Source organism: Bubalus bubalis, chromosome 11 (assembly GCF_019923935.1).
Source record: "Bubalus bubalis isolate 160015118507 breed Murrah chromosome 11, NDDB_SH_1, whole genome shotgun sequence".
NCBI lineage: Eukaryota > Metazoa > Chordata > Mammalia > Artiodactyla > Bovidae > Bubalus > Bubalus bubalis.
In genome coordinates, this window is record NC_059167.1 from 90670370 (window position 1) to 90696234 (window position 25865).

The 25865-nt window shown below is 48.3% G+C and overlaps 1 protein-coding gene across 2 annotated transcripts; it reads left to right on the forward strand.

Annotated features, from left to right (window-relative positions):
* The first annotated feature begins 980 nt into the window (after nt 1–980).
* Nucleotides 981–17404, forward strand: LOC102415319 (cartilage intermediate layer protein). 2 transcript variants are annotated; one of them, XM_006050187.4, is made up of 9 exons: nt 982–1997; nt 3609–3775; nt 6385–6477; nt 7447–7716; nt 9175–9357; nt 9733–10047; nt 10817–10925; nt 11980–12137; nt 14335–17404. In XM_006050187.4, the coding sequence occupies exons 2-9, from the start codon at nt 3715–3717 to the stop codon at nt 16692–16694; spliced, it is 3549 nt and encodes a 1182-aa protein (XP_006050249.3). In that variant the 5' UTR covers nt 982–1997; nt 3609–3714; the 3' UTR covers nt 16695–17404. The 2 variants fall into 2 exon arrangements, with proteins under 2 accessions (XP_025152104.2, XP_006050249.3); XM_025296319.3 differs by lacking the exon at nt 7447–7716 and having other exon boundaries at nt 981–1997.
* Nucleotides 17405–25865: the final 8461 nt, after the last annotated feature.

The window sequence follows — 25865 nt, forward strand, 5'->3', positions numbered from 1 at the left end:
GCTACAGAATCTCTGGGCCAAAATCTGGGGGCCAGGAGGGAAACCAGGAGGCTCCAGTAGAAAAAGCAAACCAGGTCTGTGCCTTGGATCTGCTTAAGGGCTGTCTTTACTCAATATCCTTCCTCCACCCATCCGCTTCTCCCTCAACAGCTCCTGTCCAGGATGATGCTCAGGGAAACAGAGCTTCTAAACCCTTGCTTACACCCACACACATTCACACAGAGAGAAAGACATATATATATATATATATATATATATATATATATATATGAGTGAATGAATGTTAGTCACTCAGTCATGTCCAACTCTTTGCAACCCCATGGAGGCCACCAGGCTCCTCTGTCCATGGAATTCTCCAGGCAAGAAGATTGGAGTGGCTGGCTATTCCCTTCTCCAGGGGACCTTCCTGACCCAGGGATCGAAACCCAGGTCTCCTCTACTGCAGGCAGATTCTGTACCATCTGAGCCACCAGGGAAGCCCATATATATATACATACATATCACATACACACAGGCACATACCTATAGAGAAAGGCACAAACACATACAAGCACACACGCACAACTGAATAAGTGTGCACTGCAGCACTGTGGGATCATTTCCATACAGGGCTTTTTCCTCTGAAATCATGGAAATGTCTTCTCCCTATGTCCTCCCAGTACTGATCCTAGAGCCTGCTCCAAACAGGTGCTCGTCGATAGTGTGTGGAAAGAGGGAGCTGACGCTGGTGTGGAGGGCCACATGGGCCAGGCCTCTATCTCCAGGCCCCGCACAAGGCAGAAAGCCCAGCCTAGGCCCAATGAGCCTGGGATGTAAGTCAAACCTTGGCAACTCTTGCTGTCTCCCTGGTTCACCCCCTTCCCATCTGGTGCCTCCACCCGGGACTCTCTTTGGGTGGTCCATTAACCAGCCCATCAAAATCACCTGGGAGCTTGTCAGAAATGCAAAGTCTCAAAAAAAAAAAAAAAAAGCAAAGTCTCAGGCCTCACTTCAGATCTACTGAACCAGAAAGCCTGGGTGTGGGGTCCAGCATCTGTGCTTTCACAAGCTCTTCAGGGGTTTCTAACGCATGCTACAATTATAGAACTGCTGCCTGTGAGGAGAGGCAAGCTCATGCCGCGGGGGAGGCGGCTAAAGTCTGGAAACACTAGCAGCTGCTTACGCCACCTGTGGGTAAGGCGGCTGCTCATTGCTGGTGGGTGCCCGTATCCAAAGTACTCTCACATGCACACACACACACACTTGCACATATATGAGCATCTGGCACGATCTCAGAGAATCCATATGCAGGGATTCCTCTCAGATCCATTCGGTATAGGCAGGCACCCAAATGAAGGCAGGAAGGGGTAGGAAAGAACTGTTCTCCTCCTGGCCCCACAATCGCTTTGCCCCTTGTCCCTTTGGAGGGTCCCTGAGTGCTCCTTCAGAGCCACAGAAGCCGAGTAGTTGCCCAATCAGACAAGGCAGCCCTAGATGAGAGGTCAGGTGATCCGTGTGCCTAAGAGAACTCGGGGTATGTGCTAAGGGCAGCAAAGTTCTTTCTCTGCATAGGTGGGCCAGGGCCAGGGGAATGTTGGGGATCAGCAGGCAAAGCTTAGGCAAGAGCATACCACCCCCTGAGCCATGAAGCGCTGCCCACACGTAGAATTCCCCTTGGCCCCTCCCCAGGGCTGCTCCCCGAGCCCCGGCCTCCCCACCCATCCCTCTGCTCTGGCCTATGGAGCCCCGGGCAGCTGCCCACCTGGCCCATCCCCAGGCCCTGCGGCATCTCCCCCTGAGGATCTGGAAGTGAAATCAGGCCCCTGGAAGCTGCTGGGGATGTGGGGAGGGGAGGAGAAGGCTGAGCTTCCTCAGGCTCAGATCTGGTTTCGCGGCTGCTTCCCCTGGCGCAGTGCCACAGGCTGAGCCTCCAGCTGTGCTATATAAGGCCCGGTGGCTGGCCTGCTGGAGAGAGGAAAACTCGGACCCCCCAGCTGAGGAGTCCCGCTCAAGACACGGTGAGCCCCGATCTGTTCTCCTTGGCCCGTCCCTGCACCGCTCAGCCTGGCTCAGCTACCCCGGGGCACCCCCCACCAGCCGCCTCACCTCCCGCAGACAAGACTCGCCTTTCTTCTTTGGAACTAGCCCTGAGTCTTCTCCCTCCCCGACGTGAGGATAGGGGCCCTCAGAGGGCCCAGTCAGGGTCTCTTACCTCTGGGTACTCTCCCTTTTTCCTGCGGTCAGCCAGCCTTCTTTGTCTGAGCGCTCTGAGACCTGCGGACTGGGGAGCCTCACCAGCAGAGCCTATGCTGAGGAAACGTCCATAAGCTGCCAGATGGGAAATGGTTTTTCCACAAGGTGCCTCAAGCCACTTTGGCTCCAGACAGTCCCAGAGCAGTCCCAGACTGAGGGCTGTGCAGGCCCTGGGGCGTGCTCAGCCCTTGGCTCAGAGCCTGGGAGCTGGGGGTGAGACCCACAAGAGCTGGGGACCCTGGAGACCCTGCACTCTGTTCAGGTGGCGGAGTTAGTGGCCTTAGAGCTGGATGGTCTGCAGTGTGGGCTTGGTCTGTTCTTCTTCTGGGACAACTAAGTGCTTTTGAATCTTTTTTTCCAGAAAGGAGGAATCTCCCTCTTCTCACCACACCCTGGACTTCGGAGGTTGAAGTGAATCCCTCTTGAATTTCCAGGCACTGGTCAGAATCGGGGTTGGCCAGAGGTCTGGGGAGAGAGAAAATTGAGCGGGAGCCTGGGTCCTGGCCCTATTACCAGGCCTCTTGAACAGGGGAGCTTCTCTTCTTGTTCCTGCAGCCCCTAACCCCCACTCAGCAGTTACTGGGGGGCCCCAGCTTCTCCCTGTGGGTCTGCTCTGCTCTCCTTCAGCAGGCTTCTGGCTGTGTGACTCCCAAGCAGGCCAGAAATGTGTTCCCTCTGCAGCCTGTGCACATCTGGGAATGTGTTCATGGAGCTGGTGTGTCTGAAGCATCTGCACCCTCCAGCTTGCCTGTCCTGTGAGAGGCTGCTGTAGTCGGGGCAGGGGCTGCCCAGCCTTAATATGTAGCCCTGCTGTGCAGGAACGTGAGTCCCACCAAGGGCAGCAAGACAGGCCCCCAAGCCTGGGTCTTGGAAGTGATTAACGAGTCACCCAGAGGCTGCTCGGGGTGAGCACAGGCACCCCCTCGCTGGCAAGGAAACATCTCACCCCAACTGTCCCTTATGTCCCATCTCAAGGTGGGGTCCTAGCACCTGGACCCGGGGTTTGAATCCAGGCCTGCCTCATGTGAACTGAGATTCTGACTCTCTGCATCTCCCAAGCTGCCCAGATTTGCAATGTGGGCAGGTATCATCCTCATAAGACTTCATTCTGTCCACCTTTCACTTTTGATAGGTCAAGAAATAGAATAGTTCTGGGGACTTCCCTGGCAGTCCAGTGGTGAAGACTCCACGCTTCCATTGCAGGGGGTGCGGGTTCAATCCCTGGTTGGGTTACTAACACCCCACATGTGGCGAGGTGCAGCCAAAAAAATAAATGAATAAAAATTTTTTTTTAAAGAAAAAAAAGAAATAGTTCTGCTCAAAACCTCAGAGTCAACTCAGAGATATGGAACCTGATAAGCTTTGTTTCTTTGCAGGTCACTGATCTGAGAAACTTCTCAGGGATTGCATTCCAGGGACTACAACTCTGTGAAGGAACCCTTACTCAGCTCCTGCTACGTTCCCCACAGGACCGGGGAAAAGATGGCAGGGGCGAAGGCCTGCACGTTCTTCTTCCTAGTTCTGGAGATCACCTCAGCGTTGGGTACAGGCTAAGTATCTCCTGTCTCTCTAAGCTGCTACTTGCCATAGGAAAGTCACATTTGGTCTGGGACCCAACTCTGCACCTGCCTTAAACTATAGCCGTGGCACTAAGACCCGAGGCTGGTTTATCTTTTTATTTATAGTTTATACCCTGCTTGTTTTCCTAAAGGGTTTGAGATAGGTCCCAATATAAAAACTCACAGGACAGAATCTTCTAAATGAGGAGAGGGATAAGATGTCACTCAGAAGGACGAAGAGGGTTACCACTGCCCCCTGAGTGCTGAATTTAGCTCTGAGCTTCCTGATAGCCAGAGCAAAAGGAATCCCTGAGTTCTCACATCCGGATTTAGGGTGAGATCTGATTTTAGCTTCATGAAAATTCATTTCGACCCTGTAGCCAAATTTCACAGAGACACTAGAACCCCTTCTGGTCTCCTTGTCCTCAGACCCCATTCTCTGGTGACTCTGAGTTTGCCAGGGAACAGGTGGAGAGAATTTGCCAGGTGGGCTCCCCGAGGCATCTGAGCATCAGAGTTCACAGCACCAAGCTGCATACTCTCTCCCACCTCCCTTTCTTTTCCTGATTTCTAGCTGCATACTCAGGTAAAGCAAAAAATGCTCAGAATTCTCTCTCAGAGCTATGAGCACTGCGGGCTTTGTGACTGCAGATGCGGGAACAGAGGCTGTCCGAGCAGCTTGCCAAACCCTCTATGGGCCCATCTCCTGTCTTGCTCTTTCTGCCTTGACAGCTCTTGTTGATGAAGATAATTAACATTCAGCAATCTGAAGGGAAATCATATTAGTTTGAATAAAAGAGCTACTATCACCCCCAGTTAAGCAGCAAAGAGAATACTAATTTGACTCTCTCATGTGAGAGTTAATTGCCTTTTGAAGCCTTTGCAGGCCTCTGCTCTCCTCATACCTTTCTGTTTTGGAGCCTCCAACTCAGCCTCAGGTGGGTTGGGCCTCGAGGCTCGCTGCCTGTGGCTCAAAGGTCCCTATACCCTTCCTCAGGGAGACTTCGCCAGCTGCGGTCAGAAAACTAAAGGACTGAGACTTCCCTGGTGGCCAGTGGTTAAGACTTCATACTTCCAGTGCAGAGGGCACTGACTCAATCCCTGACTGGGGAACTAAGCTCCCACAGCTTGCATGATGTGGCCAAAAAAAAATTAAAGGACCACTCCTCCAGCCAGATCCTGAGGATGAGGGTGGATTCTCCAAGTCAAACTTTGCCAGGAGAAGGGACATAGACATCTATTGTCCAGGTCTTGAGCTAAATGGAGTTGTTAATGCTTTACTCAGCAAACATTCTGTGCTAGGCATTATTCTAAGTGGATTTTATGAAGCTTATTTAATCCCTATAATCCTCTGAGATGGGGACTATTATTATCCTTACTTTATGATGAGGGGTCAGATGAGTTAAGTACCTGGCCCAAGGTCACACGTTAGGAAGTGGCAGTGTCTGGGGCTCACAGTCTCAATCGCCATGTCCTTCAGAGACTTTGTGTTTCCTTATGGAATCCTCATGCCAACTGGACCACCACATGTGCAGTGGGAACTAATATCTCCATTTTACAAGATGAGGAAAGTAAGGTTCCATTCTGCCAAGAAGGATGGGCTCAGATCTTACAGGAGGAGCCCCAGCTGCCTTGCAGCATCCCATGGTCCATTTCTAGAACAAAAGGGAAAAGAGAACCACACTGGTTGAGCATGGACTGCATGCCAGGTCCCTTTACCTTCACCATCACCCTGGAAAGGCACCATGACCCTGTGATGTGGTGATTGTTGGCACAGCTCTATTAAAAAAAAAATTATTTCTTTTAATTGGAGGCTAATTACTTTACAATATTGTGGTGCTTTTTGCCATACATTGACATGAATCAGCCATGGATGTACACATGTCTCCTCATCGTGAACCCCATTCCCTCTTCCTTCCCACCCCACCCCATCCCTCTGGGTTGTCCCAGAGCACTGGCTTTGAGTGCCCTGCTTCATTTATCGAAAACTTGCACTGTTCATTTATTTTACATATGGTAATATACATGTTTCAATGCTGTTCTCTCAAATCATCCCACCCTTGCCTTCTCTCAAAAACACCAGAAGTCTGTTCTTTATATCTGTGTCTCTTTTGCTGTCTTGCATATATGGTCGGTCATTACGGTCTTCTAAATTTCATATATATGTGTTAATATACTGTATTGGTGTTTCTCTTTCTGACTTAGTTCACTCTGTATAATAGTTTCCAGTTTCATACATCTCATTAGAACTGGCTCAAATGTGTTCTTTTTTGTAGCTGAATAATATTCCATTGTATATAGGTACCACAACTTCCTTATCCATTCATCTGCCAATGGACATCTAGGTTGCTTCCATTTCCTAGCTATTGTAAACAGGGTAAAGTTCTATTTTATGAGGAAACAAATTTAAAAGAATAAAGCTTTTGAGGTCATACAGCCAGTCAATGGCAGAGTGAGACTCTGAACTCACGCCCAGTGCTCATGTTCCATTCCCCACATCACCCTGCTTCCCTATGTCCCGAGAGGCTAGTAGCAGGACCCTGCTGGGCCCCTGTAACTGTCTTGGCTTTTCACTTCTCCTCCTGGCCCTCAGGGAGGCAGATGATGCTCACTCAGTCGGTAAGAAGAGTCCAGCCTGGGAAGAGGACCTCAGCCGTCTTTGCCAAGCCTGCTAACCTCCTGGACAGTGAGTTGTGGCTGGAGCAGGGACTGATGGGGGTGAGGGGCTTTGTCTTTATTGAGCTTGTTAAGAGAATCTCTGCAGTCAGGGGACAATGTCAGGGTTCCATAGACAAAATGCTTTGCTCAGTTGTGTCCAATTCTTTGCGATCCTTTGGACTGTAGCCCACCAGGCTCCTCTATCCATGGGATTTTTCAGGCAAGAATAGTGGAGTGGGTTGCCATTCCCTTCTCCAGGGGATCTTCTTGACCCAGAGATTGAACCCCCATCTTCTGCATTGCAGGCAGATTCTTTTACCCACTGAGCCATTTGGGAACTTCCATAGAAATCCACTTTTAAAAGGCATTTGAGGACTTACCTGGCAGTCCAGTGGTTAAGACTTGGTGCTTCCCCTGCAGGGAGTCTGGGTTCAATCCCTGGTCAGGGAACTTAAAAAAAAAAGAATATTTGGCTGACGTCTCTGTCCAGGCAGAGGGACCAAGTATATAGGACAGCTCAGAAGCATGAGGCTGCCTGATAGATCCCAGGAATGCTGTACGGCTTGCTGGGGCCAGAGCACAGACTGGCAGGGAGACAGAAGAGAGAGGACAGTGGACATACTATCTCATCAGCACCTAAATAGCTGGCTAAGGGAGTTAAAGCTGGGAGTGGTGTGGCCCAGACTGCATGGAGAAAGCTTGCCCTGACTGTAGTATTGAAGAGGGGTGGGGATGGTTTGGGGAAGCTGGAGGTAGAGACACCAGGCAGGAAGTTATTGACATGGTATAGTCAGGCTGCTGAGAATCTTTGGCAGTAGGGTGTGCAGAAGGGTAAGAGATTCTAGAAATGCTGCAGAGGGATGCGATGGGGCCTGAGACCAGTGAGGTGTGGGTGAGGGGTAGCGGGGATGACTCCCAGGGGTTGAGCTAACCGGGGGCTCTGGGGCCCGGTTGGCTCCACCTGGCTCCCACCTGGCTCTCTCTGGCTCTCTCTCAGGTCCTGGGGAGTGGACGATCTGGTTCAACATTGACCACCCGGGTGGGCAGGGTGACTACGAACGGCTGGATGCCATTCGGTTCTACTATGGGGACCGGGTGTGCGCTCGGCCCCTGCGGCTAGAGGCTCGAACCACCAACTGGAAACCCGCAGGCAGCACTGGCCAAGTGGTCCATGGCAGCCCCCTCGAGGGCTTCTGGTGCCTCAACAGGGAGCAGCGACCCGGCCAGAACTGCTCCAATTACACCGTGCGCTTCCTCTGCCCTCCAGGTGAGCCTGGCCAGCCCCCACACAGGGGGAGGCCAGGGCCTGCATCTGGCCATGGAAACTCTGGACATGGCACACATACACGTGCTTCAACTCCATAATAACCCGTTAGTTTCACGAGAGCCATAATGTTCCCAACAGTGTTCTGTGTTGATGGAGAGTTTCCCTTCAATCCATTTTACTGATGGGGAAGACCACAGGCTCTGGAGCTGGACTGCTTTGAATCTGGGCCCACTGTCTCTACTGTGTTCCTTAGGCAGATTTTCTGAAACTCTCTGAACCTCAGGTTTCTCACATGTGGAAGAAAGGTATTAATATACCTTCATGCGGGATTTTGAGCTTCCCTGGTGGCTCAGACAGTGAAGAATCTGCCTGTAATTCAGGAGACCTGTGCTCAATCCCTGGGTCAGGAAGATCCCCTGGAGAAGGGAATGGCCACCCACTCCAGTATTCTCGCCTGTAGAATTCCATGGATAGAGGAGCCTGGTGGGCTATAGTTCATGGGGTTGCAAAGAGTTGGATGTGACTGAGCGACTAACCCTTTCACTTTATGGGGGTTTTTACGAGGATTAAATTAGATAATAAGTGCAGAGGGCTTAATGCAGGTGAAAAGTGCAGTGGGCACTAAGTTTTCATCTCTATTTTAGTTCCTCTGTGCCAGATGCTGTTAGTTCTCTCCATTACTTAACTTTCACAACTGACTGTGAGGAATCTCTATTTTGACAAGTTATTCCAGGTTCAGAGAGGTTAGGGAACTTCTTGGAACGACACAGCTGGTCAGTGGAATGCTGGGATTTAAACCCCGGCCTGTGTTCGCAGAGTCCAAGAGTTCATGCTCTTTCTGTCCTCTCTGCCCATACTGGGTAATTCAGAGCCAGCTGCAGGCCTGTCCATTATGACTGTGCATCCTCCCTTCCTGGGGTTCCGCCAGTGCACACGGCCTGGCCCTGCAGGCTCAGGTGGCAGTGGCAGTCACTAGATCAGGAACCCAGGCTGGGCAATGTCTCAGGGTGAGGTTCAGGGCCCCCGTTTCCTTGCACAGAGGCCTCAGATCAAGGATGAGGCAGAGGGGGCTGGATGTTGCTGAGGCCCCAGGTCTTGACTTCCCAGGGCCCCTTCTGCAGGAGCAGGGGCCGTTTTCACACTGGGAGAGAGTAAAGATGGTGCTGTCCTCCACATCCAAGGACAGCATATCAAAATCCCAGCGCTTGGCCAGTAAGTCCCTTTCAGGGTCACCTATAGCCCATTTGGTGATGTCATTATGAAAATTAAGAGATATCACTTCCTCAAGTCTCTTGGTGTCCATCTGTTGGAAAAATCCTTGCAGGAAATATAAATATCAAAGACATCTAGGATGTAAATGGAGGCCTGGATCTCTGAGAAAAAGTGGCCTCAGGGTCAGGCATCCTGATGGAGTCCCCTTGGGAGGGAAGTCAGACCGCCTGCTGGTCTTCTTTGTAGGATCCTTGCGCCGAGACACAGAGCACAGCCTCTGGAGTCCATGGTCTCCCTGGAGCAAGTGTTCTGCTGCTTGTGGTCACCCTGGGGTCCAGACCCGAACACGCACCTGCTTGGCGGAGTCGGTGTCACTGTGCAGTGAGGCCACCGAGGAGGGCCGGCACTGCATGGAACAGGCCTGTTCAGGTACCACCCCTGCTCCTGGTACCAGGTAGGGCATGGGGCTGGGGCTGAAATAGAGGATCAGACTGAGACAGGTTCATTCATTCATTCATCCACTCGTCAAGTAATTATGTGCACTGATGGGGGACATAGAGGATAATGTGGGAGCACAGAGCAGGGTCAATTATTGTCACTTAGGGGAATCAATTAAGTCTTCCTAGAGGAGGTGTCCTGAGCTAAGTCATGAAGGATGAGTAGGAATTCGTTACGCAGGCTGCTGAGGGACGGTAACAAAGGCCTAAGGATGAGAGGGAGCATATGGGACTCCACAGGTGGGACATGGCTGAAGGAGGGCCAGAATCCATACATGCCCTCCTGATGCGGCCTCTTTTTCCACAGCCTGTGACCTTACCTGCCCCATGGGCAAGGCAAATGCTGAGTGTGACGCGTGCATGTGTCAGGACTTCGTGCTGTATGGGGCTGTCTCCCTCCCTGGGGGTGCCCCAGCCTCAGGGGCTGCTGTCTACCTCCTGAGCAAGACACCTAAGCTACTGACCCAGACGGACAGCAGTGGAAGGTTCCGAGTCCCTGGGTTGTGCCCCGATGGCAAAAGCATCCTGAAGATCACAAAGACCAAGTTTGCACCTATCCACCTCACGGTGCCTAAGACTAGACTGAAGGCAGCCACCATCAGGGCGGAGTTCGTGAGGGCAGGTACTTAAGTTCTCTGGGGGTAGGGCTGCGGAGGAAGGCTGGACTTTTAAATAAAAGGATTCTAGTACTCAGAGCTGGCTTCCCAGCTTGACCAGAGTAAAACTAAAAAGTCCACAAGTTCCAACATCATCTGGTTCCCTACCCTCCACCCATTACTTACCTTCTCTCCTCTTCTCTCCACTCCTATTACAGTCCCCACCACCCCCACTGAGTCACTCTACTACAGTTACAAAGGCGTCCTATCTATTCCTCAACTACACAGGCACGCTCCTGCCTCAGGGCCTTTGCACTTGCTATATACTCTGCTTGGACTATTCTTCCCCCAGATAGTGGCATGGCTTGCTCCCTCAGATGTATAAGTTCTTTTCCTGCCTCCTAGTGTAAGGCTTGGAGGTCATAGAGAGAGAGGCTGGGGAAATTCAGAAACAGTGCAGAATGGCCAGAAAATTCTGCTGGAATCAGAAGAGAAGGTACTGCCCTATTCGAAACAGCCAGCTCTGTCTCAATGGCAATGCTTGGGAATCTTGCCTGGTACAGGGTCCCCTTGGCTCGCCACTACCTCACCCAGATACTGCCCAAGAGGCTATGGGAGCGGGTCCCATCTGGGTGGATGGAGGCAGTGGACTCCATTAGGACCATTAGAAGGGGTCTAGGATGTGTGTGTGAAATTGTACGATTTTAATGCATGTCAAAATACCTGAGGGAGCAAGGCTCTGGAGAACCTGTCACAGTGAAAAACCCCAAACACCATTTCTCATCCCTGTCTCAGAAACGCCGTACATTGTGATGAGCCCTGAGACAAAAGCACGAAGAGCTGGGCAGAGCGTGTCCCTGTGTTGTAAGGCCACAGGGAAGCCCAGACCAGACAAGTATTTCTGGTGAGTATTCTGCCACCTATCTGGCCTGATTCTCCTCTTGGAAACCCAGAGCTTTCTTGTACTGGGTCTGGAGCTGTTAGTCATGACAATAACCAGCAGAATAAAGTTACAAGTAAGGCTCTGGTGTGGCTTCCCAGGCGGTGCAGTGGTGAAGAACCTACTGTCAGTGCAGGAAATGCAAGAGATGTGGGTTCCATCCCTGGGTCAGGAAGATCCCCTGGAGTAGGAGATGGCAACATACTCCAGTATTCTTGCTTGGAAAATTCCATGGACAGAAGAGCCTGGAAGGCTACAGTCCATGCGGTCACAAAGAGTTGGACATGACTGAGTGCGCATGCGCAAACACACACACACACACACACACACACACACACACACACACACACACACACCCTGGTGCATCATCAGGGAATGGGGACTTCTCTGGTGGTTCAGTGGTTAAGACTGCAAGGGGTGCAGTTTTGATCCCCTCTCAGGGAACTAAGATTCTAACATGCAAAAATGAGAAAAAATTAAAAAAAATTTTTTTTTAAGTGGGGGCCAACAGGGTTGAGGCCACTCAGCAAGCCCTGTTGTCCTGTTGAAGCTGGGGTCCCTACAGAGCAGCTGTGGTCTTAGGGTCCTGACTGTATATCCTTGGGACACAGAACCAGGTTTCCCGTCCTAATTTCCCCAAGGCAAACAAGGTTAGAGTCCCCAGTGGCTGTCCTTTACCCTTCACAAACATTTTACAGCCATTATCTTATTTGACCCTCTCAACAGTTCTACAGATCAGCTAGGAATCATGGCATCTACTTCAGATGAATGGAACAGGAAGTTGAAGCTCAGAGGTGAAAGGATTCGTCCAAGGGTCCATAGGCAGTCAGCGGTGGGGCTGAGACTGAGAAGCAGGTCCCCTGACCCCCAGGCCAGTTAGTGATCTTGAATGAGCCGAGTCAGTTGTAGAGTTGGCATCTGCAGGACCTGTCCGTCACCTGTCTGGCTCCTGACACTGTCCTTAAGGATAGCAGCCCTTCCACTGTCCCCTCAGGCTGTCCCTCTCCATCCCTTGCAGGTACCATAACAACACACTGTTGGACCCCTCCCTCTACAAGCACGACAGCAAGCTGGTGCTGAGGAATCTGCGGCGGGACCAAGCCGGGGAGTACTTCTGCAAGGCCCAGACCGATGCTGGGGCTGCAAAGTCCCGCATTGCCCAGCTGACTGTCATAGGTAAGCCTGGCAGGGCCCCTGGAGAACCCCTGCCACAGTGGGCATAACCGAACAAAACTTGGGCTGTCCTGGGCTGTGCCCAGTGCTGTGCTTTCTGGGACACAAAGATGGCACAGACCTTGATCCTACCCTTACAGATCTGCTACTTCAGGAGGTGTGGAGAAATAAGAGACAAGTCAGTAGAGATAGAAAAAAATGCAGCTGAAACAGGAGATAAGGAGCTGTGGATGTTACTTACAGATGAGAAACAGAGAACTGGAATTCCAGGTGGGAATAACTGTTGTGGGTTGCTGGAGGCGTAAACAGTGGTTTTTAGCTTTGGCCACCCACTGGGATCAACTGTTGCATTTTTTTTTTTAACTTTTAATTTTGTATTGGGGTACAGCCGATTAGGGCCTCCCTGGTGGCTCAGTGGTAAAGAATCTACCTGCAATGCAGGAGTTGCAGGAGATGCAGTTTCGATCCCTGGGTCGGGAAGAACCCCTGAAGGAGGGCATGGCAACCCACTCAGTATTCTTGCCTGGAGAATCTCATGGACAGAGGAGCCTGGCAGGCTACGGTCCACAGGGTCGCAAAGAGTCAGACACGACTGAAGTGACTTAGCACGTATGCACAGATAGCTGATTAACAATGTTGTGGTAGTTTCAGGTGAACAGTGAAGGGACTCGGCCACATATCTACATTTATCCATTCTCCCTCAAACTCCCTTCCCATCCCGGCTGCCACATAACATGGAGCAGAGTTTCCTGTGTTACCGTAGGTCCAACTGATGAGTTTTTAAAAAATATTGATGCCTGTGTTTTACCTCCAGGAAGCTTGATTTTGTTGGTTTGGAATGTGGCCTGGGAACACTCAGGTTAAAAGCTCTCCCCAGTAATTCTAATTCGTGGCCAGTATTGTGAACCCCTGATGTTAAACAATGGCCAGGGTCTGTGTGTATGGAGGTGGGGACATTCCAGATCAAGGGCCACCGTGAGCAAAGTTATAGAAGTGGGAAACTGAGGGGGCTTTACAAGAAAGAGTGACCTGATTAAAGCTGGCTTCTAGAAGTGAGCTGAAGGAGGGGAGACCGGAGGCTGAGACCGGTCAGGAACCTGTACTTGCAAAATGAGAGGGAAGGAGGATATCTTAGTAATTGGCCTAAACAAAACCAAACAAAAGTCAGGAGGAAATTTGTTGGGAGGATTCTGGAATATTTCACAGACTCCAAGAAAGTTGAGCAACACAGCTCAGCACAGACAGGACACAGGGCCCTTGGACCTTGGCAGATGAGATGTGGAACCCTGTCAACTGTGGTTCCCAGCTCGTTATACCAGTGCTCCCTGCTTGTCACAGTTATTCTTAATACTTTATATGTTTAATATTTTAAATTAAAAAGTAATTTACTGTTCAAGTTAAATTTATAGATAATAACTACATGTGATTTTAAGATATATATATATATGGAACATGCTCCTAATGACATAAAACGGAAATATAAAAAAAAATTTTTAATGCAAAATCGTATGTATTTAAATATGTAAGTGTTAATGACACAAGAACGCCCACCAAGAAGTCAGACACTTGCACTTGAATCCAGTCACCATGAATGTGACAACAACAAATACTGGCCTTGGGCAGCTGTAGGGAGGTGATTTTTCTGAGACAAGAAGCAGTTCTTGGTATTTGACCAAGCTAAACAAAGTACAATCTTAGCTCGATTTATATGGTAGTTGCATTCTTCAAAAATTCAATGCATGGTAAAACCATGTATAAAACACCAGGTTCTGATCATTTAAACATGCTTTCCATGTACGTGAATGTCTATAGAATATGTGAAAGCAGAATGCAGAAAAATTCTTTATGTCACACAGTGCCAGGCACTGCAGAAAACAGAGCTGCAAGCCCGCCCCACCCACAAAATCCAGTAGCACTCCCAGTTTTGGTGGTAACTCAGAACACCCTCACAAATTTTCAAGATCCCTCCAATGAGAACCATTACTGTAGTGGTCTCCGCAAGGAACTCTGTTTCTCCAAGGATAAAATGGAATTAGTAATGGCTATCCATTCTCCCTCAGAGGAGTTCTGTGAGAGTTGGGACCGTGCCAGTGCTTTGAAAACCCGAAAGCACACAGTGAGGTCAGAGATGTGAGGTTGAGGTGCCCTTCGTGTAGGAAAAGGACTTACATTTAATGTCTTGAACTATTTCCCTCCATAGCCTCTGATGAGATTCCTTGCAACCCAACCCCTGAGAGCTACCTTATCCAGCTGCCCCATGACTGTTTCCAGAATGCCACCAACTCCTTCTACTATGATGTGGGTCGTTGCCCTGTCAAGACCTGTGCAGGGCAGCAGGATAATGGGATCAGGTGCCGAGATGCTGTGGAGCACTGCTGTGGGATCTCCAAAACAGAGGAGAGGGAGATCCAGTGCAGCGGGTACACGCTGCCCACCAAGGTGGCCACGGAGTGCAGCTGCCAGCGGTGTACGGAGACTCGGAGAATCGTGCGGGGCCGGGTCAGCGCAGCCGACAACGGGGAACCCCTGCGCTTCGGCCACGTGTACATGGGGAACACCCGTGTGAGCATGACGGGCTACAAGGGCACATTCACTCTGCATGTCCCTCAGGACACAGAGAGGCTGGTGCTCACGTTTGTGGACAGGATGCAGAAGTTCGTCAACACCACCAAAGTGCTGCCCTTCAATAAGAAGGGGAGTGCCGTGTTCCATGAGATCAAGATGCTTCGGCGGAAAGAGCCCATCACCTTGGAGGCCATGGAGACAAACATTATCCCCTTGGGGGATATGGCTGGTGAAGACCCTGTGGCTGAGCTGGAGATCCCATCCAAGAGTTTCTACCGGCAGAACGGGGAGCCCTACATGGGAAAAGTAAAGGCCAGTGTGACCTTCCTGGATCCCCGGAATATTTCCACAGCTACTGCTGCCCAGAGTGACCTGAACTTCATCAATGATGAAGGAGACACTTTCCCTCTTCGGACATATGGCATGTTCTCTGTGGACTTCAGAGATGAAGCCACCTCAGAGTCCCTTAATGTTGGCAAGGTGAAGGTTCATCTTGACTCGACCCAGGTCAAGATGCCAGAGCATGTGCCCATGATGAAACTCTGGTCGCTCAACCCAGACACAGGGCTGTGGGAGGAAGAAGGTGACTTCAAACCTGAAAGCCAAAGGCGGAACAGAAGGGAAGACAGGACCTTCCTGGTGGGCAACATGGAGATCCGTGAGAGGAGGCTTTTTAACCTGGATGTCCCGGAAAGCAGGAGGTGCTTCATCAAGGTGAGGGCCTACAGGAGTGAGAGGTTCTTGCCCAGTGAGCAGATCCAGGGGGTTGTGGTATCTGTGATCAACCTGGAGCCCAGGACTGGCTTCTCCTCCAACCCCAGGGCCTGGGGCCGCTTTGACAGTGTCCTCACGGGTCCCAATGGGGCCTGCCTGCCTGCCTTCTGTGATGACCAGTCCCCTGATGCTTACTCTGCCTATGTCTTGGCCAGCCTGGCTGGGGAAGAACTGGAAGCAGTGGAGTCTTCTCCTAAATTCAACCCAAATGCAATTGGTGTCCCTCAGCCTTACCTCAACAAGCTCAAGTACCGCCGGACAGACCATGAGGACCCACGGGTCAAGAAGACGGCTTTCCAGATCAGCATGGCCAAGCCACGGCCCAACTCACCTGAGGAGGGCAATGGACCCATCTATGCATTTGAGAACCTCCGGGAATGCGAGGACGCACCACCCAGTGCGGCCCATTTCCGGTTCTACCAGATTGAGGGGGATCGGTATGACTATAACACAGTCCCTTTCAACGATGATGACCCCATGGGCTGGACTGAAGACTACCTGGCATGGTGGCCCAAGCCAATGGAGTTCAGGGCTTGCTACATCAAGGTGAAGATTGTGGGGCCACTGGAGATAAATGTGCGATCCCGTAACATGGGGGGCACCCACCGGCGGACAGTGGGAAGGCTGTACGGAATCCGGGATGTGAAGAGCACACGGGACAGGGACCAGCCCAACATCTCCTCTGCCTGTTTGGAGTTCAAGTGCAGTGGGATGCTCTATGACCAGGACCGTGTGGACCGCACGCTGGTGAAGGTCATCCCCCAGGGCAGTTGCCAACGAGCCAGTGTAAACTCTATGCTGCATGAGTACCTGGTCAACCACCTACCGCTGGCGGTCAACAACAACACCAGTGAGTATACCATGCTGGCGCCCTTGGACCCACTGGGCCACAACTATGGCATCTACACTGTCACTGACCAGGACCCTCGCACAGCCAAGGAGATTGCGCTCGGCCGGTGCTTTGATGGCACATCCGATGGCTCCTCCAGAGTCATGAAGGCCAATGTGGGAGTGGCCCTCACCTTTAACTGCGTAGAGAGGCAGGTGGGCCGTCAGAGTGCCTTCCAGTACCTCCAGAACACCCCGGCCCAGCCCTCCCCTGCAAGCACTGTCAGGGGAAGAGTGCCCTCAAGGAGGCAGCGGGCAAGTCAGGGTAGCCAGCGTGGAGGGGTGGCCTCTCTGAGGTTTCCTGGGGCTGCTCAGCAGCCTCTGAGCGACTGAGGCTTGTGGTACTTCTCTTCTCCTGCCATCTCACATGACAGCCTTGTGGGACTGACGCCCAAACTGTCACTCGGTTAATTTAAGCCCATCTGTTCTGGTGCAACTTGCGTGTTTCTTCATTCCTTTACTTACTTATTGTCTTTGTCCCATGATACTGATGGGCATGAAGCCCCTAAAATGTCAAAATAAAGCCCCACTGTCCTGTTCTCTCTCTACAAGAAACAAGAAATTGGCCATGGGCAAACTCTGTGGCTTCAAGCATTCTTCCTTTAGTGCCATACCTGGAAATGTCTTTCATTTTCTTTTTTGCATGGTTTTGCCCACCTCTAATGATAATCTGATGTTGAAGATCAAATAACCCATATAAAGCATATTTCTTGGCCTGGCTCCATAGGATGTAAGCAAGGCCTGCATCACAGTTCATACATATAAAAGGTGGTGAAATAAAGAAATAAACTATATTGTTACTTGAAATGTTACTAACATTTCTTTGCTGAATCTGGAACTCTAGTGCATGTTCAGTGTTCAACTGTTGAATATAAGGTAATCATATTTCCTCTGCCAAATCTGGAAAAAACATCACCTGGTATCCACAGCTGCACTCGGTTGCTAACTATATTAATGTGTTTCCTTTTATATTTGCTATTGTTCTTGCTAGAAGCCCAGTGTGGCCCAGAACAGATGTCAATAAATGCACATTTTGTACTTGATTTTGAGGTCACTGACCTGTCTTTAAACCATTAAAGTGAGCTAACTGCTCAGAGGGACAGAGGGGTCTCTGGAAAATGGTTACAAGTTGCCTCGAGGCATAGCGCCACCTAACCCCAAGTTACAGGGCTGGGTGACTAGGCACATATTCCAGTGGTCAAGTTTGTTCTCATGGATCATATTTTCCATTTGCAGAGTAGAGCAGAGATTCCTGGAGTTAAAAGCATGTTCTGGGCCCCTGAACAAAGCTGAAAACATGTCCTGATTTTTTTTTCATCCCTTCCAATACTGGGGAGCTTATACAATGCTTTGGCCCAGGGTCTGGCAAGCTGGCCCAGTGGTCCTTTGGCAACCCCCCGCAGCGTGCTGCCTTCTCCAGCTGGGTTGGCTGGCCTCACTCAGAAGGATGGGCTTTTTATTTTTTTCATTCCAAGCTCTTCTAAAGATGCCCAGCTTTTCCAGACACCAGACCTCTGTTGTGTATAATAGCTTCTGTCCCTTGAGTAAAATGACTGGTCCAAATGGACAGGGTTTTTTTTTTTGGAAAAGGTGTTTGGTTTAAAATAGTATATCAGAGGCCCTAGATGGTGCCAGAGTGATCCTGGAGGCATCAACAGCCAGGGATGAGTAAGATGTACTGATTGCCTCTTTCCCAACCTCTCCAGAATCTGTTACAAAAGACGCCAAGGGGTGAGGAGAGGGCATCACTTACAATCAGGACAAAATGCTCTCCCTGATCCCCTGGCAGGCCTGGTGCAGCTCATTTTGGCCACCTCCGGTCTGGCCTGGATTTGTAATCTTGGATCAGCCTCTGCCCAGTTCCCAGGGGTTTGGTTCATAATTGACTAGAAATTTCTCTGGCTAAGCACCCCACTCCCATGACCTCTGAGAGTGAGTGTATGCAGGGCTAGGGCCTCGCAGCTTTGTGACTGCTCCTTAACCTACTTCCAGGCTATACTTCCCAGGAAGTGGCTCCCACTGAGTACATTGGGTGGGATAACAGGAGGAGTGGTTTTGACTGCCCCTGCCAAGGAGTCAGTGCTCAGCTCTCTATAGCACAGCTGCCTCACTGCTTCAACCTGATAGTCCAGTTTCCTGCAAACTCATCAGAAGAGGTTGCTGGGGAAAGTGGGATGACTGGGCTCCCAACCCTTGACCTTCCCTTTCTGTTCTCCATTGAGGACCTGAATAAATGGACTCCAGCAAGTGACAGCTGCTGGAGTCCATTTTTTTTTTTCTTGCTCATCAAATATTTATTGAGTGCCTATTCTATGCAAAGCCATGTGTGCAAGTAGACAGGTCTTCATGAGTATATAAAATATACTACGTGGACTTTCCAGGTGGTCCAGTGGTTAAGAATCTGCCTTGCAATGCAGGGGACATGGGGTTTGATCCCTGGCCTGGGAACTGAGACCCCACATGCCACAGGGCAACTAAGTCTGCTCACCACAACCAGAGAATCCCGCATGCCGCAACTAAGTCTCAATGTAGCCAAAAAGAAAAGAGAAAACAAGCAAACCTACACACAGCTGCATCAGCTTTGGAGGGGGTGGTGGCCAAAGGCTTCTTAGAGGAGGTGACGTCTACTCTGAGGTCTGAGTGATAGGACCTGGCATGCTGAAGGTGTGGTTTGTCGGGAGTAGGGGCCACAAGCAGAAACCGTTTGTGCAAAACCAGGAAGGTGGAGGTTGGGAGGGGAGGGCAGATACCTCTCCTTCAGACAAGGAACACTGTTGAGTTGAGCTCATGACACCTACTCGTTAAGCATTTTGCTTCTGAAGGCAGATAGGCTCCTTGCTAGCTGTCTGACTTTGGTTAAGTCATTTTCCTCACCTGTAAATGAAGGGGTTGGAGGACTTCCCTGGTGGTCTAGTGGTTAAGACTCTGCTTCCACCACAGGGAGTATGTGTCTGATCCCTGGTCAAGGAACCCACACGCTACTCTACACAGCCAAAATAAATAAATCAATAAATAAATGGGTTGGTTGTACACCTAAAACTAATATCTAAATTATAAGTAAATAGAAAAAAAATTGAATGGAGAATTTGTCTAGACTGACTCTAAACCATCTCTAAAGTCCTTTCCATGCTCTTCACTGAGGCTAAAGAGCACAGTTCCCAAGATGCCTTTGCCCTAACAAACAGCGGATGATTCACTGGGTGTTCCCTTCCCCTGCGGAGACTCTGCAGACTGGATGGACAAAACGTTCATTTCAGAAAAGCCCCGGGGTTTTGGGCTCAGCCTCCTGTACCCTGGCAGATAACCCAGTTACTGAGAGTGAACTGTAAGAAGACAGATGCCAGATGGCAGGGAGGAAGGGCACAGACAGGAAGATAGAGGGGCCGATCAGACAGTTTCTGCTCCCAACCAAGGAAGCTGCAGGCAGAAAACTTGCTACAGTTTGGAGAGTTCCAGCAGCTAGATTGGTAGAGAAAAATGTCACCAAGATGTCGGGATAAGAACAGAGGCTTGAAAGACTGAGAGAACGTAGACAAGTTGGAGGCAGTGCAGGACAGGAGGAATTTCAGGCAAAGGGATATCAGCTAGAGCCAAGGAGTAGTGCTGGGACTGCACGCTGGAAGGCTTTTGGTTGGAAGTAACAGGGGTGCCAGCAGACAACTGGAAGGGCCAGAACCAGGGACTGCAAAGCCTTCAGAATCTAGGCCATCACTTTTTGGTTTTCCCCTCCAGTTAATTATGACTTACGGCAATTTGGTAAATTATACCTTTATAAATGGAAATGAAACATCTATCTGTTCTCTCTACCTGATCCCTCCAGAAACTGTAATTTCTTAGTTTGCCAGTAACTTTATCAGGCAAATAAAGAAAGTGAAAGTGGCTCAGTTGTGTCCAACTCTTTGCGACCCCATGGACTATATAGTCCATGGACTTCTCCAGGCCAGAATATTGGAGTGGGTAGCCTTTCCCTTCTTCAGGGGATCTTCCCAACCCAGGGATCGAACCCAGGTATCCCGCATCACGGCTGGATTCTTTACCAGCTGAGCCACAACGGAAGTCCAAGAATACTGGAGTGGGTAGCCTATCCCTTCTCCAGCAGATCTTCCCGACCCAGGAGTTGATCCAGGGTCTTCTACATTGCAGGCAGATTCTTTACCAACTGAGCTATGAGGGAAGCCCAAGTAAGGAAGGCTACCTCCTAATAGGTACAGAAGTCTTAAGGTACTTGGGGGGAAATGAGAGGAATTCATCCAAATCTATAGATACCACAGGCAGAACCTGTGACAAGGCCTTGGCATGGCTTTCCTGCCTTTGAGAGGCCTTTTAAAAGCTTAATCTGAGATTCCTTATGAAAAGTTCCAGCACATCCAACTTAAAAAGAGCCTATGAGATCAGTAGCATGGGTGTGTGCTGAGTCACTTCAGTCGTGTCTGATTCTTTGTGACCCTATGGGCTGCAGGAGCCCACCAGGCTCCTTTGTCCATGGGATTCTCTAGATAAGAATACTGGAGTGGGTAGCCGTGCTCTCCTCCAGGGGATCTTCCTAACCCAGGGATCAAATCCAAGTCTTCTACATCTCTTGCATTAACACTAGTGCCACCTGGGAAGCCATGTGATCTGTTACACTTATGTAGATAATCAGGCCAAATTCATGAAAAGCAGATTTATTTCACAAACAGATTAGTCTTAATTTGGCCATATTTGGTAGAAATGAGGGTATTTAGAGAGAAAAATACATGTTTCAGTGGATATTTAATTCTAGTTTTGTTAATTGAGGTCTGTGATTACTGCTAAAGACTCACTTCTCAGATGGCTTGTTGCTATATTATTGTAAAGTTTGGTTCTGAAGCTTATCACAGTTATCTATCTTTGAGTGAAGATATGTGCCATGACTTGCAACCAGCAGATTATGTATACTGGAAAAGACATCAGATAAAGGATTCTTTACAGCCACTTTCATTCTTCTGAATGAACTGCAACTCCTATTTCTGATACCCAACTTTGACTAGGATTAATACTACCAGACCAGGACAAGAAGAAGGTGACATCTGAAGTAGATAGCTGACCCAAGATGCTGGACCAAGTCTATATACTAATTACTTAGACAATTACTCATACTTTTACTTGTGAACCAAATATACTTTTTTTCCTTGGTCTCAATTATTTGCAAGTTTCAAAACTCAATCTAGTTTCTGGGTTTGTGGCTAGTTACCTCTGTCCAGTACTCCTAGGTTACCTTGGTGGATTTCTCTTCTCTAAGGCTCTAAATAAATGGCCCCTAGCAATTTTCTTTTAGAAGGAAAAAACTCTAGTACCATGCAAGGTAATTTTACTGCCAATATGATGAAGTGGGACCCTCTTAGCCAGTTAATGAAAACTGTCCTGAACCTTGTCATAAGTAATAGTTTTAACTAGATATTAAATATTGGGTAGCTCCTAACAGGATCCCGGAGAAGGCAATGGCACCCCACTCCAGTACTCTTGCCTGGAAAATCCCATGGATGGAGGAGCCTGGTAGGCTGCAGTCCATGGGGTCGCTAGGAGTCGGACACAACTGAGCGACTTCACTTTCACTTTTCACTTTCCTGCATTGGAGAAGGAAATGGCAACCCACTCCAGTGTTCTTGCCTGGAGAATCCCAGGGATAGGGGAGCCTGATGAGCTGCCGTCTATGGGGTCACACAGAGTTGGACACGACTGAAGCGACTTAGCAGCAGCAGCAGCAACAGGATCCAGTGTATTTATGGAACAAGTTTAAGGCCTTGACTCTCCCCAGGTTAGTTAGAAAGATGCACAGTTGCTTTCCCTTGGCTCCAGGTCACCTACGGGTAGTCTTGGAAACAAGCCCTGCGCTCTGCCTTTAATGTGAGCATATTGAGTTCTACCAATTTTCCAATGGTATGACCATGTGACTGAGATATTTGTTAACTCATCTTATGACACATGAAGAATCAAATTTCTGCTTTGAATGATTCTCCTCCTAGTTTAGGAAAAATACTGTGAAAATGTTTTTGTTTAGGAGAATCTCGGCTTAAATCTTTACTAATGACATTGTTACTCTGTCAATTTTGATCACATCTATAGTTCTGTATAAATTATTGAGCATGCACATGCAAGATAAAATAGGCATAAATTGCATTGGAAAACTTGGAATTGACCATTAATGTTTGCCAGACATCTTACCAGTACAACCACCTAAAAGGAAAGATAAAACAGAGATATGAAGACCTGACATGGACAGACATGATAGACCCAGGACAGGTAAGAAATGCCCTTGACATCGACGGACAAAATATTTGCTCAACTAATGCTTTCTCACTAAAGCCTAATGATCAAGGGACTTCCCTGGTGGTCCAGTGGTTAAGACTCCACACTCCCACTGCAGGGGGCACAGGTTCAATCCCTAGTCAGAGAACTAAAATCCTGCATATCGCACGGCAAAAAAAAAGAAAAAGGAATATTATCACGTAAGGAGTTCTGGTTGATGCTGATGTAAAATACACCCTAAAAGGGAGGGAAGAGGCCCAAACAGGCAGAGAAAAAAATTTGCTTAATTTTTTTTGCCATAAAATATGAATTTTATTTCATCAATCTCAATTTAACTCAGTCTTGTTCTATATGCTCTATAAATACTGTTTGTTTCTTTTTAAGTTCCTCCTCTCTAATCAGTCTGTTTTCAATCTCTCCCTCTTACTGTGTGGTCTCTGCTCTCTGTTCAGTTCAGTTCAGTCACTCAGTTGTGTCCGACTCTTTGCGACCCCATGAATCGCAGCATGCCAGGCCTCCCTGTCCATTACCAAGTAACAAAGATTGCAACCATGTACATGTCTGCTGTACACAGTGGGGCAGATCTCCAGGACCTTTTGGTTTAGATGTGTAAGAACCTCTGTCCAATAAACCATTAATATCTGTTACTGTCTCTTGGCTCTTTGGTCTTGAGGCTAGGCTACAAGGCTTACTAGGCCTGCAGGTGCAGCCTAACAGTGGGTTTACTGGGAGTTTAGAGTTTTCCATTTCCAAACATCAAGAGGTTTTAAATACAACAAATGAGATCTGTGTGACACCAATTCTTTGAAATCTGTTGTGTATTACTTTGTGACCTAGTACTTGGTCAGTTTTTGTAGTTTCTATGTGCGATTAAAAAAATTTTTTTTTAACTTTAAAAAAGTATTTATTTATTTTTGACTGTGTTGGGTCTTGGTTTCAGCATATGGGATCTTCACTGTGGCATGTGGACTTCTCTCTAGTTGCAGAGCATGGGCTCTAGAGTGCATAGACTCTGTAGTTGTGGCACATGTCTTCGAGGTTCATCTATATTGTAGCATGTATTGATATGCCATTACTTAAAAAAATTTTATTTTTAATTGAGGGATAATTTCTTTATAACATTGTCTTGGTTTCTGCCATACATTGACATGAACCAGCCATAGGATATGCCATTACTTTTTATGGCTGAATGGTATTTTATTCTATGGATATACCACCATTTATCTATTAATAAGTGATGAACATTTGAGTTGTGTCCATTTTTTGCCTATTTTGAATAATGTCACTATAAACGCCCTGTACAAGTCTTTGTATGAACGTATCTTTTCGATTCTCTTAGGTATATACCCAGGAGTAGAATTGCTAAGTCATGTAATATTTCTGGGTTTAATCTTTGAGGAACTGCTAAATTGTTTTCCATAGCAGCTGCATCATTTTACATTCCCAGCAGCACTATTGGAGGGTTGTAATTTCTCTACATCCTTACCACTACCTGGGTGATTTCTGCTTTTTTGAGTTATAGCCATCTAGTGGGTGTGAAGTGGTATTTCACTGTGGTTTTGATTTGCATTTTCCTAATGGCTAACTCTGGGAGTTGGTGATGGACGCGCTGCGATTCATGGGGTTGCAAAGAGTCGGACACAACTGAGAGACTGAAGTGAACTGAACTGAATGACTAGTGATGTTGAGCTCTTTTTCCATACTTATTGGCAGATGACACCACCCTTACAGCAGAAAGCAAAGAGGAACTAAAGAGCCTCTTGATGAAAGTGAAAGAAGAGTGAAAAAGCTGGCTTAAAACTCAACATTCAAAAAACTAAGATCATGGCATCTGGTCCCATCACTCCATGGCAAATAGATGGGGAAACAATGGAAACAGTGACAGATTTTATTTTCTTAGGCTCCAAAATCACTGCAGATGGTGACTGCAGACGTGAAATTCAAAGACGCTTGCTCCTTGGAAGAAAAGCTATTACCAACCTAGACAGCATATTAAAAAGCAGAGACATTACTTTGCCAACAAAGGTGTGTACAGCCAAAGCTATGGTTTTTCCAGTAGTCATGTATGGATGTGAGAGTTGGACAATAAAGAAGGCTGAGTGCCAAAGGATTGATGCTTTTGAACTGTGGTGTTGGAGAAGACTCTTGAGAGTCCCTTGGACTGCAAGGAGATCCAACCAGTCAATCCTAAAGGAAAGCAGTCCTGAATATTCATTGGAAGGACTGGTCCTGAAGCTGAAACTGCAATATTTTGGCCATCTGATGTGAAGAACTGACTCATTGTAAGAGACCCTGATGCTGGGAAAGATTGAAGGTAGGAGAAGGGGATGACAGAGGATAAGATGGTTGGATGGCATCACTGACTCAATGGACATGAGTTTGAGCAAACTCTGGGAGATGGTGATGGACAGGGAAGCTTGGCATGCTGCAGTCCACGGGGTCCCAAAGAGTCGGACACAACTGGGCTACTGAACAACAACAAATTGGTCATTTGTATATCTTCTCTGGAGAAATGTCTATTCAAATTCTTTGCTCATTGTCTTAGTCTATTTGAGCTGCTATAACAAAAATATCAAAGACCATGTGACTTATAAACAATAGAAACACATTTTTTATAGTTCTGGAGGTTGGGAAGTCCGAGATCAAGGTCTGATATATTTGGTATCTGGTGAGGGTCCACTTCCTGGCTCATAAAGTGGGAAGGGCAAGAGTGCTCTCTGAGGCCTGTTTTATAAGGGCACTGATCTCCTTAATGAGGGCTCTCATTACTTCCCAAATGCCCCAGCCCTTAATATCATCACATTGGGGATTAGGTTTCAACACATGAATTTTGTGAGGACACAGACATTTGTCCCCTTTTAAAATTGAGTTATCTTTTTACTGTTGAGTTGTAAGAGTTCTTTGTGAGGACACAGACATTCACCCCCTTTTAAAATTGACTTATCTTTTTACTGTTGAGTTGTAAGAGTTCTTTATATATTCTGAATACTAGGCCCTTATCAATACTTGATTTGCAAATATTTTTCCCCATTCTATGGGGTGTATGTCACTTTACTGCTTTTGAAGCACAAAAGTTTTTAATTTTGATAAAATTCAATTTATTTGTTTTTGGTTGCTTATGTGTTTTTGGTGCCCTATCTAAGAAACTGTTGCCTAATTCAAGGTCATAAACTTATACCTTTATTCTCTTCTGACAGTTTTATAGTTTTAGCATTTGCACTTAGGTCTTTGACTCAT

Bases quoted from the DNA above. Each gene is read 5' to 3' on its own strand.
- LOC102415319 (XM_006050187.4), top strand. From the start codon at position 3,715: ATGGCAGGGGCGAAGGCCTGCACGTTCTTCTTCCTAGTTCTGGAGATC. The intron at 6,478-7,446 runs GTGAGTTGTGGC...GCTCTCTCTCAG, and splicing joins GCCTGCTAACCTCCTGGACA to GTCCTGGGGAGTGGACGATC. The intron at 10,926-11,979 runs GTGAGTATTCTG...CATCCCTTGCAG, and splicing joins AGACCAGACAAGTATTTCTG to GTACCATAACAACACACTGT.